This window comes from Phacochoerus africanus, chromosome 2 (genome assembly GCF_016906955.1).
Source record: "Phacochoerus africanus isolate WHEZ1 chromosome 2, ROS_Pafr_v1, whole genome shotgun sequence".
In the NCBI taxonomy this organism is placed as follows: Eukaryota; Metazoa; Chordata; class Mammalia; order Artiodactyla; family Suidae; genus Phacochoerus; species Phacochoerus africanus.
In genome coordinates, this window is record NC_062545.1 from 134655046 (window position 1) to 134672576 (window position 17531).

Here is a 17531-nt window from a genome sequence, read left to right on the forward strand (position 1 = left end):
TTATTCTTTTTTATGGCTGAATAATATTCCATTGTGGAATATTACCCATTTATCTCTTGATGTAGACTTCAGTCTTCATAACTTTTTTTGGATGTCTCCTTAGGCAAGGGAAACAAAAGCAAAAATAAACAAATAAGACCACATCAAACTAAAGAGCTTTTCCACAGAGCATCTGTTGAGCATCTTTTTATGTGCATATTGGCCATTTGTATGTCTTCCTTGGCAAAATGTCTATTCAGATCCTCTGCCTAATTTTTTTTTTAATCTTTTTAGGGCCACCCCCATGGCATATGAAGGTTCCCAGGCTAGGGGTCGAATCAGAGCTGTAGTCACTGGCCTGCACTACAGCCATAGCAACACCAGATCCGAGCTGTGTCTGTGGACCTACACCACAGCTCACAGAAATGCAGAATCCTTAACCCACTGAGCAAGGACAGGGATCAAACTTGTGCCCTCATGAATTCTAGTCAAATTTATTTATGCTGAGCCAAGACTGGACCTCCTCTGCATAATTTTTAAAAAGATTTTTTTTTTTGATGTTGAGTTGAATTAGTTCTCCATATATATTGGATATTAATCCCTTATCAGATGTAACATTTGCAAATAACTTTACCATTTAGTAGGTGGCCTATTCATTTTGTTGATAGTTTCCTTCTCTGTGGAAAAGCTCTTTAGTTTGATGTGGTCTTATTTGTTTATTTTTGCTTTTGTTTCCCTTGCCTAAGGAGACATCCAAAAAAACGTTATGAAGACTGATGTCAGAGAGTATACCACCTATGTTTTCTATAAGTTTTATGGTTTTAGGTCTTACATTTAAGTTCTTAATCAATTTTGAATATATTTTTGTGCATTGTTCGACAGCATAGTCCAGTTTGATTCTTTCTCGGGGTTGTCCAGTTTCCCCAAAATCATTTATTGAAGACAATGTCTTTTCTCCATTGTGTGCTCTTGACTCCTTTGTCATAGATTAATTGACCATAAAGGTTAATTTTGGGGCTCTCTTCCTTTGATCTATGTGTTTTTGTGTTCATAACATACTGTTTTGATGTTTATAGCTTTGTAGTATATTCTTAAGTGAGAGACCATGTACTGCCAGCTCTATCTTTCTCAAGATTGTTTTGGCTATTTGAGGTCTTTGCATTTTCATGTACATTTTAGAATTATTTTAGTTCTATGAAAAATGCCACTGATATTTTGATAGGAATTGCCTTGAATCTGTAGATTGCCTTGGGTAGTATGGTCATTTAAATGATATCCTAATTCATGAACATAGTATATCTATCTGTTTCTGTTGTCTTCAATTTTTTTTTTGTCAGTGACTTAAATTTTTCCAAGTATGGGTCTTTTGCCCCCCTAGTTTGATTTATTCCTGGATACTCTGTTCTTTTTGATTTGATTGTAAATCAGATTGTTTTCTTAATTTCTCTTTCTGAAAATTCCTTGTTAGTATATATGTTAATTTTGTAACCTGCAACTTTACTGAATTCATTGATAAGCTCTGGTAGTTTTTTTGGTAGCATCTTTTTTCCTTCTTTTTTTCTTTTTTCTTTTTTTCTTCTTTTTTCTTTTTTCTTTTTGGCTGCACCTACAGCATTTGGAAGTTCCTTGGCCAGGGGTCATATACAAGCCACAGCTGCCATCTACACCTCAGCTGCAGTAATGCTGGATCCTTAACCCACTGCACTGTGTTGGGGATCAAACCCACACTGCCTAGAGACAATGCCAGATGTGTAACCCACCATGCCACAGCAGGAACTCCTAGGACTTTCTATGTATAGTATCATGTCATCTGCAAACAGTGACAATTTACTTCTTCCTTTCAAATTTGAATTCCTTTTATTAATTTTTTTTCTTGTCTGATTGCTGTGGCTTGGGATTTGTAGTATATGTTAAATAAAAGTAGTAAGAGTGGACATTCTTGTCTAATTCCTGATCTTAGAGGAAATGCTTTCAGGTTTTCACATTGATTATGATGTTAGCTGTGGACTTATATATATGGCTTTTATTATTCTGAATTATGCTCCTTCTATACCACTTCATGGAAAGTTTTTGTCATAAATGTATGTTGAATTTCTCAAATAATTTTTCTGCATCTATAGAGATGATCATATGATTTTTATTCAGTTTGTCAATGTGGTATATCACATTGACTGATTTGTGGATATTGAACTATCCTTGCATGCATTGGATAAATTCCACTTGATCGTGGTGTATAATTCTTCCAATATACTGTTGAATTTGGTTTGATAATATTTTATTGAGGATTTTTGCATCTGTGCTCATTATAAATTTATCAGTGATTATTGGCCTATACTTTTCTTTTTGTGTGTGATATCTTTTTCTGGTTTTGGTATCAGGGTGATGCTAGCTTTGTAGAATGAGTTAGGAAGTGTTCCCACTGCTGCAGTTTTTTAGAAGAGTTTGAGAAAAATGGGTGTTCACTTTTTTCTGAATGTGTGGTAGAATTTACCTGTGAAGCCATTTGGTCCGGGCTTTTTGGTTGTCACGATTTTTTTTTTTTAAATTACTGGCTCAATTTCATTACTGGTAATTGGTCTGTTCATATTTTCTGTTTCTTCCTGGTTCAGTCTTGGGAGATTATACATCTCTAGGAATTTGTACACTTCCTCTGGATTATCCATTTTATTGGCATATAATTGTTCACAGTAATCTCTTATGATCTTTGCTGTGATATCAATTGTAACTTCTCCTTTTTCACTTCTGATTTTATTGATTTGGGCCCTCTCCCTTGTTTTTTTTTTTGATGAGTGTGGCTAAAGGTTTATTGATTTTGTTTAACTTTTAAAAAAATAGCTCTTAACTTCACCACTCTTTTTTATTATTTTTAGTCTCTTTCATTTATTTCTGTTCTTATTTTTATGATATCTTTCCATTTACTAACTTTGAATTTTGTTTGTTCTTCTTTTTCTTGTTCCTTTAGGTGTAAAATGAGGTGTTTTGAGATTTTTCTTGTTTCCTGAGGTAGGCTTGTATTGCTATAAATATCCCATAGATTTTGGACCATTGTGTTTTTTGTTTTCACTTGTCTCTAGGTATATTTTTATCTCTTGCTTAATTTCTTCAGTGACTTATTGGTTGTTTAGTAGCATATTGTTTAGTCTCCACATTTTTGTGTTTTTTAAGATTTTTGTGTTTTCTATTATAGTTGATTTACAATGTTCTGTCAATTTCTGCTGTACAGCAAAGTGGCCCAGTCATATATACACACACACACATGTATACACATTCTTTTTCTCACAGCAGTTTTTTTAAAAAATAGTTGATTTCTAGTTTTATAATGTTGTCAGAGAAAATGCTAGATATGATTTTAGTTTTTTTAAATTTACTGAGATTCATTTTGTGGCCTAGCATGTGCTCTGTCCTAAAGAATTTTCTGTTTTCACTTGAGAAGTATATGCTTTTGGATGGACTGTTCCTCATATATCTAGTAAGTACATCTGGTCTAATGTGCCATTTAAGGCCAGTGTTTTCTTATTCATTTTTTTATTGGGTGAAAAAAATAATGAAAGTGGGCGTGTTAAAATTACCTACTATTATTGGGTTATTGTCAGCTTCTCCCTTTATGTCTGTCAATATTTGTCTTATGTATTTAGGTGCTCCTATGTTGGAGCATATTTATTTAGGTGCTCCTATGTTGGAGTACATATTTATTTACAATTGTCATATCCTTTTCTTGGATCAATCCCTTGATCATTATGTAATGACCTCTCTGTCTCTTGTTACAGTCTTTGTTTTAAAGTCTATTTTGTCTGATATAAGTATTGCTACCCTGTCTTTCTTTTTTCATCCACTAACTTTCAGTCTGTGTGTCTTTAGACCAGAAATTCTTCTCCTGTAGGCAGCATATATGTGGATCTTGTTTTGTATCCATTCAGCCACTCTGTCTTTTGATTGGAGCATTTAATCCATCTACATTTATAGAAATTATTGATAGGTGTATACTTATATAATTATGAATTTTATAATTTAGGTTTTTAAATACTTCAGAGGCCTTTCTGAATTCTAAATAGTTTTTATAACTTCAGTAGATTAAAGTTATAAACAGTAAAGCTCATATTATCTTAGATGTTCCAAAGCTGTGCATAAACTTAATTAGATCTGAGTTTAAAACCACAAGTCTAGAGCTCTTAATTGTATGTTCCAAATTGAAGTTTCAAGGCTATCATTCTGATATGCTCTTAAACACTACAGATATATAAAATTTCAAAATGCACAGATTCCTTTCTAATAAACATCAGTAGTATGATTTGGACTGTCTTTTGCTTTGCTATATTTAAGTCTTACGTTTTCCAGGGGTTAAAATATACATACCCACTGGAAGAAGACTTCTCAGCCTCAGTTAAATGAGACATCTACTGATTGCTCAATGGATTCTTCTCAGGAGCCCTGTTCGAATTCACAGAGCCCTGAATTGTGGTTAACTTGGCAAAGTTTTTAGAGGAGAAAAAAGGCAGTGTCTTGCAGGGCACACAGCCCACATAGCCCAATTCCTCAGTGGAAGATGGTAGGACCACCCAGGTTCATCACTTGATTGGATTTTGCATGTCTTTGACCCTTACAGTGAATGAATGTTCTTTCCATATATGTCTAGAAACATATAGACAAGACGGAACTTTGCTATTCTTTCATGTTCTTAGGATGGCTTCACTCTTGTGGAATATTCTGAATGATATGGATCCTTAATGTGATCTCCAGATGTATTTGGATCATTCACATGGCTTTGTCTGACTTGCCATTACACCTAAAGATCTGTCTACTGACCTTACATGTATAGTGCTACTACAGCCTGTAAGAGCAGTATATCTTTTAGGTATAGATTTTCATTTTCCTATTATTGTCTTAATTTTCATGACAGTATATCTGATTGTTTATTCCTTCCCTTTCTTCTAGTTCACTGTTTATCAGTTGCTGAAAAGATAAGAAGGGGCTCTTCTTTTTAGCTTGTTGTTTCCCTCGGACTCCTAGTCTTGAGCATGGGCAGAGGTCACTTGCCCCATCTTCACTTCCTACAGGTAACTGCTGGAGCCTTGCCATGCTGTTGACTTCCTATTTCTACATCTGCAGAGGAGATGGTGTGGCCTTCTTCCATTAGCCATCTCAGCATGGGCTACATAAAATCACTATCTTTACCCTTCCAGGTCATGATAAGGATACAGCTGCACACTGAGTTGGTTTTATCTTATGGCCAGAGAGCTAAGAAAACATTTTCTTAAAAAATTATTTGGGGGGGGGCGGGGCTGGAAGGGACAGTTATAGCAAATACTTCCAAAGATGAGAAGTTGTTTGGTTTCTGTAACAGGATTCCATTTCCCTTAACCACAGCCCTACCTATAAGGATGCCTTGGCAAAGAATTCACCAGGGCTTTGCCTGAAGATCTGCTATTTTGTAAGGTAACAATTTTTGCATGCATTTGGGACTTTGTGCAGTAGGGCGAAATGAAAGAGAAAGAGACTCTAGTTCTTTCCTCATCCTCCCTGTCTTTCCCTTCCTAACATCTGTACACCACCTCTGGGCAGACTGGAAAGGGCAGCTGTTAATACTGGAAATTCTTCGACAAAGAAAAGTCAGTTTTTTCTCATGTGCCTAAGCTTAATATTTTTATGCCAATGTTTTCATCAGTCTTACAGCATTTTGGTATCAAGTGACACTAGGGAGAGGTTATTTTGTTTTTATTCCTAAACAGAAAAGCAATGTAGCTCATATTAGAACATTTTGAAAATACAGAAAAGAATATATAACGCTAGTAAATAATAATCACTCATATCCAGCTACCTACCTATTTTGGTATATTTACTTTGTCTTTTTCCAAGTAGTGTGTATGTGTGTGTGTATACACACACACATAGTAGAGATAAAGTTTTGTATCCTATAGTTTTTATGTACACACACATAGTATATATATGTACACACACACAGTAGAGATAAAGTTTTGTATCCTATAGTTTTTACTTAACTTTAAATCATAGGAATCTTCTCTAGTCATTAAAAACTTTTTGTAAACAGTACTTTTAATGACCATATAATATTCTAAGATATAATAACATGTAACATACAGATGCATCATCCCATCTTTGGACATTTGGTTTGTCTGAAGTTGTCTTATTTCTCATTCTCTCTGACACACATGAGGCAGAGGGTTGTCAGCAGGTGGTTTTCTTCTCTTCCCCTTGCCCCCACCCCAGCTCTTTATACTCTGTGTATAGAAAAATATACATTCTACATTCCCAGGAATACAGAGGGACAAACCAGCCCCTGTCTTTTTTTGAGTGCTTGTTGTGGGAAGAACCCACAAAAGAGTGAGTCCCTGGCTTCAGTTTGGGGTTGGGTTTTTTTTTGGGGGGGGTGTTTTTGTTTTCGTTGCTTTTAGGGCTACACCCACAGCATATGGAAGCACAGCCACAGCAACACAGGATCAGAGCCTCATCTGCAACCTACACCAAACAGCTAATGGCAACACTGGATCCTTAACCCACTGAGCGAGGCCAGGGATCAAACCCACATCCTAATGGATACTAGTCAGGTTCATTACCACTGAGCCACAAAGGGAACTCCTGGGGTTGTGTTGTTTAACTCCCACCCTGTAGGTACTGGATAACGGAATTCTGGATCATGTTTAAAATGGATACCAGCTTGGCACACACCATGGAGGAATTTCAGGAGTTGGTAAAAGCTAATGGCGAGGAGCTCCACAGCCGCCTGATTGACACAACTCAAATGTGAGTGTCAGGGTTTTAACTCAGCTTTCAAAACCACCTCCTTTCTGAAACACAATCTGGGCAACTCTATGAGGTTTGAGCTCCACTGTGACAGCTGCTCTGCCCACCCCAAGAAGCTCCCAGACAGGCAGGTTCAACTGGCCCAACCAAAGAGAAAAGCTTGACATTTTTCCAGGAAAGCAGAAGAGCCCCTTGGTGATAATGCTGTATGTGATTACTCTCCAAGAGCAGGGGGAAAAAAGTCCCATTGAAAAAGAAATTAGGTCATAAAATAGTGACAAAGATTTATCTAGATCGCAAAAACTGAAGGTGCAGTGACTAAATTCATGCTTCTTCAGCAGCTAATGCCTGGAGGTACCCTGAATATATAAAGGGGGAAGGAGCTGTTAGCAAATGGATCCAGCAAAGGGTTTCTCTTTTTTTTCTTTTTTTTTTTGTCTTTTTTCTATTTCTTGGGCCGCTCCCCACGGCATATGGAGGTTCCCAGGCTACGGGTCGAATCGGAGCTGTAGCCCCCCAGCCTACGCCAGAGCCACAGCAACGCAGGATCCGAGCCACGTCTGCAACCTACACCACAGCTCACGGCAACGCCGGATCCCCAACCCACTGGGCAAGGGCAGGGACCGAACCTGCAACCTCATGATTCTTAGTCGGATTCGTTAACCACTGCGCCACGACGGGAACTCCAGCAGAGGGTTTCTAAGATGCTTAAACCTGCAGACATAGAAAGGATCTCAGCAATATTTCACATTACTCCTTGGATTTCCCATTCTGGAAAAACAAATGTCTGTCCTAGCTTTGGGAGAGGAGGGCACATTCATTGTATGCTAAGCTTTTCACAATGTGGCAGCTTTATTTTGGAATAGTACAAATGCCAAGATACAGATTCTGAAGATCATTTCATCCAACGTCCTGGGAAATTAAGGCTCAGTAAGGCTGGCTCACCTGGGGTCCCAGAGAGAGTTAAGTTAATGGCAGAGCAGAAGCTGGACTATGAGGGCTTTCATTGTGTTGCGCCATGGCCATGTGGAAATGATTTCTGAATCATGTTTCAGAGACCCCAATAAATCTACATATCATTTAGGACTCTATGTACTTCTTCGCTTAGAATTATAATAACTTGAAAGATAAAAGAAGTTTTTGAAGTAACAATGTCTACATTTAAAAAATGCATCACATGGGCCTCAAGGGCAGTTCTCAAACCCTGATCTTGTCCCAATTTGTTCCTGGCTGACTTCCTTCCACCCATACTTTCCACAGTATATTCTTTAGGAACTAGTCAGTGGGGCATTGCCTGACCGGATGTCCTTGAGAAATAGTGAGTTGAACTTCCCTTTTGCACTGCATCTCAGTTCTTCAGCTAAGGGGGCTGCAGAATTTGTAGCATTTCCCAAACTCATTTGACCATAGAGCCCCTTTGTCAAGAGACAAAGTTCTCTAGAGTGCCAGTTTGGGAAACACGGAGCTGCAACCTGTTACCTTTCAAAACTGCTGCTTCCCTTTGCTTCCTTTAGAGAAGGAAATTGAAAGTTTAATAAGAAACACATGGATTGGTTCTAAGACACTGAGTGTGGGTGGGGTGACACTCTGGGGTTAGCTAAGCTTCCTTGGTCATTTCAGTGGCTGAGGACATTTGAGGAAAATGCCACAAGTCTGCCCAAAGTGACCACACATTCCTACACACAGTTCCCCAATGTGACTTCTGTCCGTGGTTCTCTGGGCTCTTCTGGCATGAAAACTGCCCCACTACTTTTGAGATTTCCCACCAGATTGAGTTCCCATCACCCTCATGAGATGAAGGAACACACAGGAGGCATGGAGAAAGCAGACATACCAGGGCTGGACCAAGGATCCAGGACACTGTGACTGACACCCAGACTCAGTCTTCCCCATTGCCTTCAGGTAGACACATTTTACCCAGTTCCCATGGCACATTCAAAAGGTTCATGGAAAACCAGCAAGGCTTTCTGGTGGCTGCCATAGGAAGAGACAATTTGAGGAAACTCCGTTAAGGCATTGTTTTGGCCAAGGAAAATTAACTAACGGTGCTTTGTATGTTCATGTGGGAAACATAAACGGATCTACTTGCATTAAAGAGCAGTTTTGACTTATTCTTTTTCCCTGTCTTCTCCCCTTCACTTTTCCCCACCAAAGCAATTCCCGTGACTGGTCCAGGAAACTGACTCAAAGGATAAAATCTAACACCAGCAAGAAACGGAAAGTCTCCCTGCTCTTTGACCATCTGGAGCCAGAAGAGCTCTCAGAGCACCTTACCTACCTGGAGTTCAAGTCCTTCCGGAGGATATCGGTATGTACCCAAGGGGCCAGAGAAAGACTTCTCTGGGATATTATATTTCTTAAAATAGGCAGAGGGATTCATAGGTCATCCACCTCCTCAGTGCTGGTAGGCTTTCCCATCACCTGTGACTAGTCAGGAAACCAGGACACACGGGATTATTTGTTGTTCCTGCTCTGCTCTCTGCTCCCATCCTGCAAGCCTCGCTCACCCCATCCATACTCACTCACGTGGCAATACTATGGGCATATGTGATGCCTTGCACACAAGTGTACACACATGCACACACACACACAGTACCCCTGATAATCACTAGGCTTCCAGAATTTAATTTTTCCTCCAAAAAAAAAAATGAGGGTAAGTCTTGTAAGAGTTTTAACTCATTCTAGGATAGGCTTTGGATAGTGCAGGGAAATCTCAAAGTAAATCAGGTGCCACTGGTCCAGCCCAGAATTTACCTAAATGCTTACCATGGTTCTGACATGGCCCGGCAGTCACCCCTGATTCTAGAGATAAACAATGCTCTCTCAGTCCTTGCTCTTGGAAGCGCCTCATTAGATACCCAAGAACACCTGCTGCAAGAGAGAATGTTAGATGCCAGCAGACCCTCATTGGCCAACATGCTTTCCGAAGAAATGACACCTTGGGAGTTCCCTTACGGTGCAGAAAGTTAAGTATCTGGCATTGTCACTGAAGCAGTCCAGGTTGCTGCTGTGGTGGGGGTTCAGTCCCTGGCTTGGGAACTTCCGCTGGCTATGGGCACAGCTGAAAAAGAAAAAAAGAGAAGCGACATCTTGACTCCACTCACCCCACTCCTACCCAAAGATACAGTCTTCAGCTTTGCTTTAAAATTAGAGACTACTTAGTGGCTGGGTTCATTTCTTAGATGGACCCGTTCCCACATGAGGGGATGGAGGCCTCAAGGATGGAGGCCTGTGGACCAGGTCACACAGTTTATTAGAGTCAGAGCCGAGGCCAGGGTCACATGCCACTCTCAGTCACTTAGCACAAGTTTATTGAGCCTGGTTGTATCTGGAAGGAGAGCTGCCAACCAGGTTTCAGGGGTTATTATATTTTTTCTCCCACAGTGTTGTCATTGTCCCTGCTTTTATACGGCGACTTGGCCAATCAGCCAGGAACCTCCCACCCCCAAGCCCCATTTGGGAATAAGTCTCCAAGCATTCATCTGCACAGGCCCCACAGTACACTCCCTGGCACCCCTCAAACAGAACCACCACGGGCCCCAATTGGAAAGCTCCGCCTGGGGAATTTCCATTTGGCAGTGCCTCCCCTGTCACGGGGGAAGGACACTGAAAAGAGCCATTTATCACACTGGAAATTGGAGCTGTGCTGAGGCCCAGCTGGTGGGGCTGCTCCATCAGTCCTGTGGGTGCTGGAGTCAGTGGAGATGGAAGGAAAGAGTCAGTACAGAATGAGGATTCTGAGCCACGCTCCCCAGGGTTGAGGCAGCATTCTATTTGCAAGTGAGACGTCAGTTTGAACCTCCATTTCTTTTAAATGGCCTGGTCCCCCTCATAGAAGATGACTTTTTCAGGGATTTTGCTTGTTTTTGCTGCACAGTTCTAAACAGTTTTTCCAAACAATAATGTCCCTCCAACATAGGGTTGGAGGGAAATCTATCTCTGCTATGAATTGAGTGGCGTTGGATATTTTCTGCTTCTGATTATTATACTTTATTAGGAGGAGAATTATACTGAGATAATTCACTTAAAAGAATTATGTGAGTTAATTTAGTTAAAAGTGGACTAAATGTGTTATATTTATAGTGAGAGGGGTATACAAATGTATCCACTGAGTATAAAAATTTTTTCTTAGACCTGTAAGATTTCTGCTGTATATCTCTCTCTTAAGGGCTAGTGTTGGTCTACTCATATTTTCCCAGCCATCAGCAATCACAGCACAGCAAAATAGGACTCAGTTAATTCGCATTCATTCATTTTATTTAGGTTATGAAATTTCCTCATCAGTGTGTTACTAGTCAGGCAGAAGTAAGGTATGCACACAATCCCCTCAACCCCTTCCCACCCAAGCTCAGTGTGTTAACCACTCCCTCTGCAGATGGGAAAGGCAATATAACCAGTTATTTGCTGTCTCTCTTGTCTTTCCCACAAAAATCATCACATCACTTCCATCCACATTCTGCTGGCCAAGCTGTGTGGTTGAGCACATGTGATCTCAAAGGGGAGAGTCGAGAAACACAGAGCTGGAAACAGCTGGGAGCAGCACTCAGAACTTGCATAGGAGTGTCAGAGCAGGGCAGCCTCTCCCCCCACTTTTATCCTCTTTGAGCAGCATCATTTGTGACAGGAACACAACAGCCACAGTCATGACTTCCACAGTGATCTTCAGGGACATTTCCGTTTGTTTCTTTGTCAAGGATAGTCAGTGCCATTGTCCAGGTGACTGGGAAACTGTGGTCATCAAATCATAGGTCCCCAGGTTTCAGGCACCCCACTACCTTGGCCTCTGCTCCAGGTGGTGAGGAGAAGGAAATGAACACAGGTTTGGTTCAACATGACATTAATAATTCTCCCATTGGCACCACCTTACACTTTGTGTAGCACTTGGAAAAGTTAAATTGCTCTCACAGGTTGTCATGTTTGGTTTTAATGATTCCATGTCCTAAATAAGGTAGATGTCATCCCATTTTTAAGTTAAGAAAACAGCTGGGGGTGGGTAGATTTTTATGAGATTATCTTTTTTCCCCCTTTCCCTTCAGCAACAAAGCCGTAACTGGTACTGAGATTTTTCTTGTATACTGGACTCTTTAGAATTTAGAAGGGACGCTGTCCTTATCTACTTAATACAATATTTGGATTAACTCATATGTGTACACATCTATTTATGGCTCATGACTTGTGATGGAAGGAGACCAGGCTGTGGGTAGAATAAGATGACCTTCTGGGAGTTCCCTTCATGGCCCCAGCAGAAACAAACCTGACTAGTATCCATGAGGATGTGGGTTCAATCCCTGGCCTCGCTCATTGGGTTAAAGATCCGTCATTGCCATGAGCTATGGTGTAGGTTGCAGACGTGGCTGGGATCCCATTTTGCTGTGGCTGTGGTGTAGGCTGGCAGCTGCTGATTCGACCCCTAGCCTGGGAATTTCCATATGCCATGGCTTCAGCCCTAAAACAGCAAAAAATAAAAAATAAAATAAAAAGAAAGATAACCTTCCTACCAGTCTTATCCACCAAGCGGAGGACATTCAGGAGAGGAGGGCCAAGACCTCTGTCCCATAGCAGATTCTCGGCATCAGCTGGGCAGAGATAAGGTGCTCCCTGGATCTCCCAGAATACTGGGGCGGCATGTCTGATGAGTTTCTTTTTCCCCAGTTCTCCGATTATCAGAATTACCTAGTGAATAGCTGCGTGAAGGAGAACCCCACCATGGAGCGGTCCATCGCCCTCTGTAACGGCATCTCCCAGTGGGTTCAACTCATGGTTCTCAGCCGCCCCACCCCACAGCTCCGAGCTGAAGTCTTCATCAAGTTCATCCAGGTGGCTCAGGTGAGTGACTAGATTAAGACTTTTGGCCTGGGCTACAAGGTAAATGATCCTCTCTTCCCCCAGCTAGTCCATCTCCTCATGAACATCCGTGGAGCTGCATACCTCCCACTGTTCCTAGATCTGGATATGGGGGCTCTACTACTTCCCACACAATATGGAGAGGACCATACAGGCTATCTTCAGGGTTGGGATAAGTTTTAGATATGTTCAGATCTTTATCATTTTTCAGAAGATGACTACCAGCCTACATTGTTTTACCATATGTGACCCACATGGCCAAGAGCAATTCCAGGTTTTGGTGGAGATGCACCAGCCTGAGTTAGGTCTTTGAGCCTATGTTGTAATTGAATGGCTGAGTTTAGTGTTTAAGGGGCAGAGTTTAAGCATTTGATAAGAAAAAAATAGGTACTATGAATGGATATTTGAAATTCCACAGAGGCATCTCTATCCCAGTTACTGTCCTATATAGGCACTAGCATTGCCCTCAAAAATAAGCCAGTCTTGTTACTTTGAGGTGAAGGATATAAAATATTACACAGAATGATATATTTTTCCAGCTCTAGAGGTTCCAGACCAGTGTTTTTTAAGTGTGGTAATGGACCACCTGCTCTGATATTAACTAAAGGTTTGTTAAAAGCATAGATCTGTAAGCTCAACCCCAGTTCTAGGGAATCAGAACATCTGGACCTGGGTCCAGAAATATTTGTGTTAAGAAAGAACTTTGGGTGATTCTTAAAAACACTGATGTAGAGCTTGGTCTATAGACGACCAGCTCCAACAAAAGCAGGAAGGTGTGATACTTTGTTGGACCTGGGACCTACTGGTCTGGAATTAAGCCTACAGGAAGGAATGGCCAGAAAATGGCAATACCTGACTGCTAGCCTTTGGAAGCTCCTAGTACAGAAACAGGAGGCGGCCACTAAGCTGCCGTATAACTGACAGTAGAGCGACTCTGCTTGTGTCTGTTTTCTGTGTTACAGAAACTCCACCAGCTACAAAACTTCAATACGTTGATGGCTGTGATAGGAGGGCTATGTCATAGCTCAATCTCCAGACTCAAGGAGACAAGTTCACATGTCCCGCATGAAATCAATAAGGTCAGTGCTCCCCATCTCTTCCCAGGCCCCTAGGGAGCAGCATTCCTTGGGCCAGTGTCTCCGTTTCCTTCTGGAGGGGCCACCCAGAGTGCATTTCTGAACCATGCCATCCCTCGTGAACCTGGCAAAATACCAAGGAGGCAACCCCCATGGGACAGGAAAGTCAGACTGGAGAGTGACCCTGATTCCATCTGGCCTCACTGCTACTGCACCCATTACCACTGGTGATTTGAAACAACATATGCCCCTTTCCCATGGTGGTAATGCCACTGAGTGTCCAGCTACCATCTTTAGCACTGACTCCCTTGCTCCAGCAAGGAACAGCGTTTCAGTCACCATGGTTGAGTTTGCATGTGACACATTAGATACCTAACTAGCCAGAACCCTTGGAGAGTGACATTCTAGAGAGTTGAATTTTCCCTGATACCTGGAAATGAGCTTTTCAGATACTATTTTCTACTGAAGGGTATTTTTCTTAAGTGTTCTGTACACTTTGTACATTATTAATTAGATTTTATAGAAAGGACTTTTTAAAAATTGGAGTATAGTTAATTTACAATGTTGTGGTAGTTCCAGGTGTAAGTGATTCAGTTATACATACATATATTTTTCTAGATTATTTTCCCTTATAGGTTATTATAAAATATTGAGTAGATTTCCCTGTACTATATAGTAGGTCCTTATTGGTTATGTATTTTATATATAGTAATGTGTGTATGTTAATCCAAACCTCCTAATTTATCCTTCCCCCACCTTTCCCCTTTGGTAACATAAATTTGTTTTCTGTATCTATAAGTCTTTCTGTTTGGTAAATAAATTCATTGGTATCTTTTTATTTAGATTCCACATATTGGCAATATCATATATTTGTCTTTCTCTGTTTGACTGACTTCACTTAGTATCTATAGGTTCATCCATATTGCTGCAAATGGCTTATTTCATTCTTTTTATGGCTGAGTAATATTCCACTGAGTATATATACCACATATTCTTTATCCATTCATCTGTCAGTGGACATTTATGTTGCTTCCATGTCTGGCTATTATAAATAGTGCTGCAGTGATGATTGTGGTTCATGTATCTTTTTGAATTAATTTTTTCTGGATATATGCCGAAGAGTAGGATTGCAGGATCATATGGTAACTCTATTTTTAGTTTTTTGAAGAACCTCCACATTGTTCTCCATAGTAGGTGTACCAATTTACATTTCTACCAACAGTATAGGAGAGTTCCTTCTTCTCTACATTCTCCCTCCAGCATTTACTATTTGTAGACTTTTTGATGATAGTCATTGTGACCAGAGTGAAGTGATACCTCATCATAGTTTTGATTTGCATTTCTCTAATAATTAGCAGTGTTGAGCATTTTTTAATGTGTTTTTAGGCCATATGTCTGTCTTCTTTGGAGAAATGTCTGTTAGGACTTCTGCCCATTTTTTGATTGGGTGTTTTGTTGTTGTTACTGAGTCGTATGAGCTGTTAGTATATTTTGGAAATTAAGCCCTTGTTAAGGGCATCATTTGCAAATATTGTCTCCAGTCCATAGGTTGTCCTTTGATTTTGATTTTGTTTATAGTTTCTTTTGTTGTGTAAAAGCTTTTAAGTTTAATTAGGTTAAATTAAATTTAATTTGTTTAGTTTTATTTCCATTACTCTAGGAGACAGATCTAAAAAGATATTGGTGCAATTTATGTCCAAGAGTGTTCTGCCTATGTTTTCCTCTAGGAGTTTTATAGTATCCCATCTTACATTTAGGTCTTTAATCCATTTTGAGTTTATTTTTATGTATGATGTGAGAGAATGTCCTAATTTCATTCTTTCACATGTAGCTGTCCAGCTTTCCTAGCAACATTTAACCGAAGAGACTGTCTTTTCCCCATTGTCTATTCTTGCCTCCTTCATTGTAGATTAATTGACCATAGGTACATGGGTTTATTTTTGGGCTTCCTATCTACAGTAAAAGTCCTAAGAGGGAAGTTTATAGCTTACCTCCAGAAATAAGAAAAATCTCAAACAACCTAACCTTACACCTAAAGCAACTAGAGAAAGAAAAGCAAACAAAACCCAAGTTTTGGTAAAGAAATCATAAATATCAGAACAGAAATAAATGAATTAGTGACAGAAAAACAGTAGAAAAGATCAATGAAACTAAAAGCTGGTTGTTTGAAAAGGTAAACAAAATTGATAACCTTTAGCCAGACTCAATAAGAAAAAAGGGAGAGGGCCCAAGTCAATAAAACTAGAAATGAAAAAGGAGAAGTTACAGCTGACACCACAGAAGTACAAAGGATCGCAAGAGACTACAAGCAACTCTAGGCCAATAAAAAGAAAATGACTTTAATCCTTTATGATACAGGGCTGTCAATACACATATAAACCACTATGATATTAGTACAGATATAAGTGCACCTGTGGATGGTATGGGTTTGATAATGACTGCTCCGAACATTTCATTTCATGGAAGAGGACCAGCCAGGCCTCCCTTACTGAACTCAAACCCCAGTCCTCTGGAGCTGACAAGAGAGGGAGGCTCTCTTCTGAGGGAGAGAGTCTAAGCCTTGTTGCTTCATCCATTTTTCCCAGATGTTCAGCCTCCTTTTGGGAAGTCTTATCAGTGGTCCCTGCTCCCACAGTGTTGGGGTCTGGGAATGCCACCCCACCCTCACCTCCTCATGGTCTACTCACCTTTTAACTCTTTGATAGTGCTGCTGAGACCAGGTGGAACAACTGAAAAGACTGCCCCTGTCTCAGATGATGGAGGAAGGTGATCACGGATATTAAGATGCCTTCATTTCATTTACAAGATTGAGCTTGCCACTCTGCTCCTTGGGGTCCCCCACAGCAGTGCTTCCTTTCTCTAGAGGCTTGCCCTTCAGAGTGGTCTGCATAGTGAATTCCTGAGTCTAGGGTTAAAGCAGGTGTTCCCCTGGGAGTTTATTTCACCTTCTAAGGGGAACAAAAATCTCCTTCATCTTTGCTGTTGGTCTCTTGTCCTGTGACATTTCCACACTTGACACTCTCCTGCCCTGTTTGCCAGGTGTGTGATGAGGTGCTCTTGCCAGTCTAGGTGCCTGTGGGAGGCTAACTCCAAGACCTTGGGTTCTTCGCTGGTAGAAATGGTACTCTTAGGCCATGGTTTTAGTGACAGTTTCTGGCACAGTATTTAAAGTGGTTATTTTGTGTTGTGACATGACTGGCAGGGAGTCTCTCCTTCCTGTCTTGCTTCTAAGAAATCTGGTCTTCCCACATGGGGGTGGGGTTCTGTGTACTGTGCTGACCTGAACCAGCTGTTTGGGAAGAAGAGCAGATGAGGTGGCCTCCTGGCCGAGCGGCCTCAGGCCATGGCAGGAGTGGGCTCTGATCTAGAGCCCCCAGGACCTCTGCCTTGTCCTATTTCAGGTCCTTTGCTGGGAGCTGGTCTAGTTTACTCAGTCTCCCTATTCAGGGTTTTGGTCTGTGAATGGAATGTTGCCTCCTTCCTGGACACAGGCCCATCTGGAGATTCAAGAGGATGGGACAGACAACCAAAGCGCCACACTGTAAACACACACTTCCCCACACCAGCCACCGGGACAGAACACACCAAGTGTTATGCAGGGCAGTGTCTCTGGAAGCATTCAGAAGACACATGGGAAGGGGACTGCATGGGTTTGAGGATGGAGGTCAGAGGGACACTCACTATGCACTGTATACTCATGTAACTTACAATTTGTATCACGTGCTCATGCTATTTATTTTTAAAGGAAGAGTTTTAGTATAAAAGTGGTAAATACAACCTCATTTCAAACTTTCCGTTTACATAGTAGAATCAGGTAAAGCACACCTTGTTGTTCTGTAAATCTTTGTGATACCTGATGTAAACTGGTTGCAG

The 17531-nt window shown here is 40.7% G+C and overlaps 1 protein-coding gene across 8 annotated transcripts in view; it reads left to right on the forward strand.

Moving 5' to 3' along the window:
- RASGRP1 (RAS guanyl releasing protein 1) overlaps positions 1-17531 on the forward strand; it is an 84363-nt gene that overhangs the window by 45861 nt on the left and 20971 nt on the right. For 5 of the 8 annotated variants that reach the window (XM_047766760.1, XM_047766753.1, XM_047766752.1 and 2 more), the window contains 5 exons: positions 5350-5412; positions 6607-6738; positions 8893-9046; positions 12391-12564; positions 13545-13661. In XM_047766760.1, the coding sequence (XP_047622716.1) occupies positions 5350-5412; positions 6607-6738; positions 8893-9046; positions 12391-12564; positions 13545-13661 (640 nt within the window). Of the gene's footprint in view, positions 1-4667; positions 4810-4874; positions 5034-5320; positions 5413-6606; positions 6739-8892; positions 9047-12390; positions 12565-13544; positions 13662-17531 lie in introns of those variants that run through there. The other 3 variants (XM_047766757.1, XM_047766758.1, XM_047766759.1) reach the window with 3 other exon arrangements.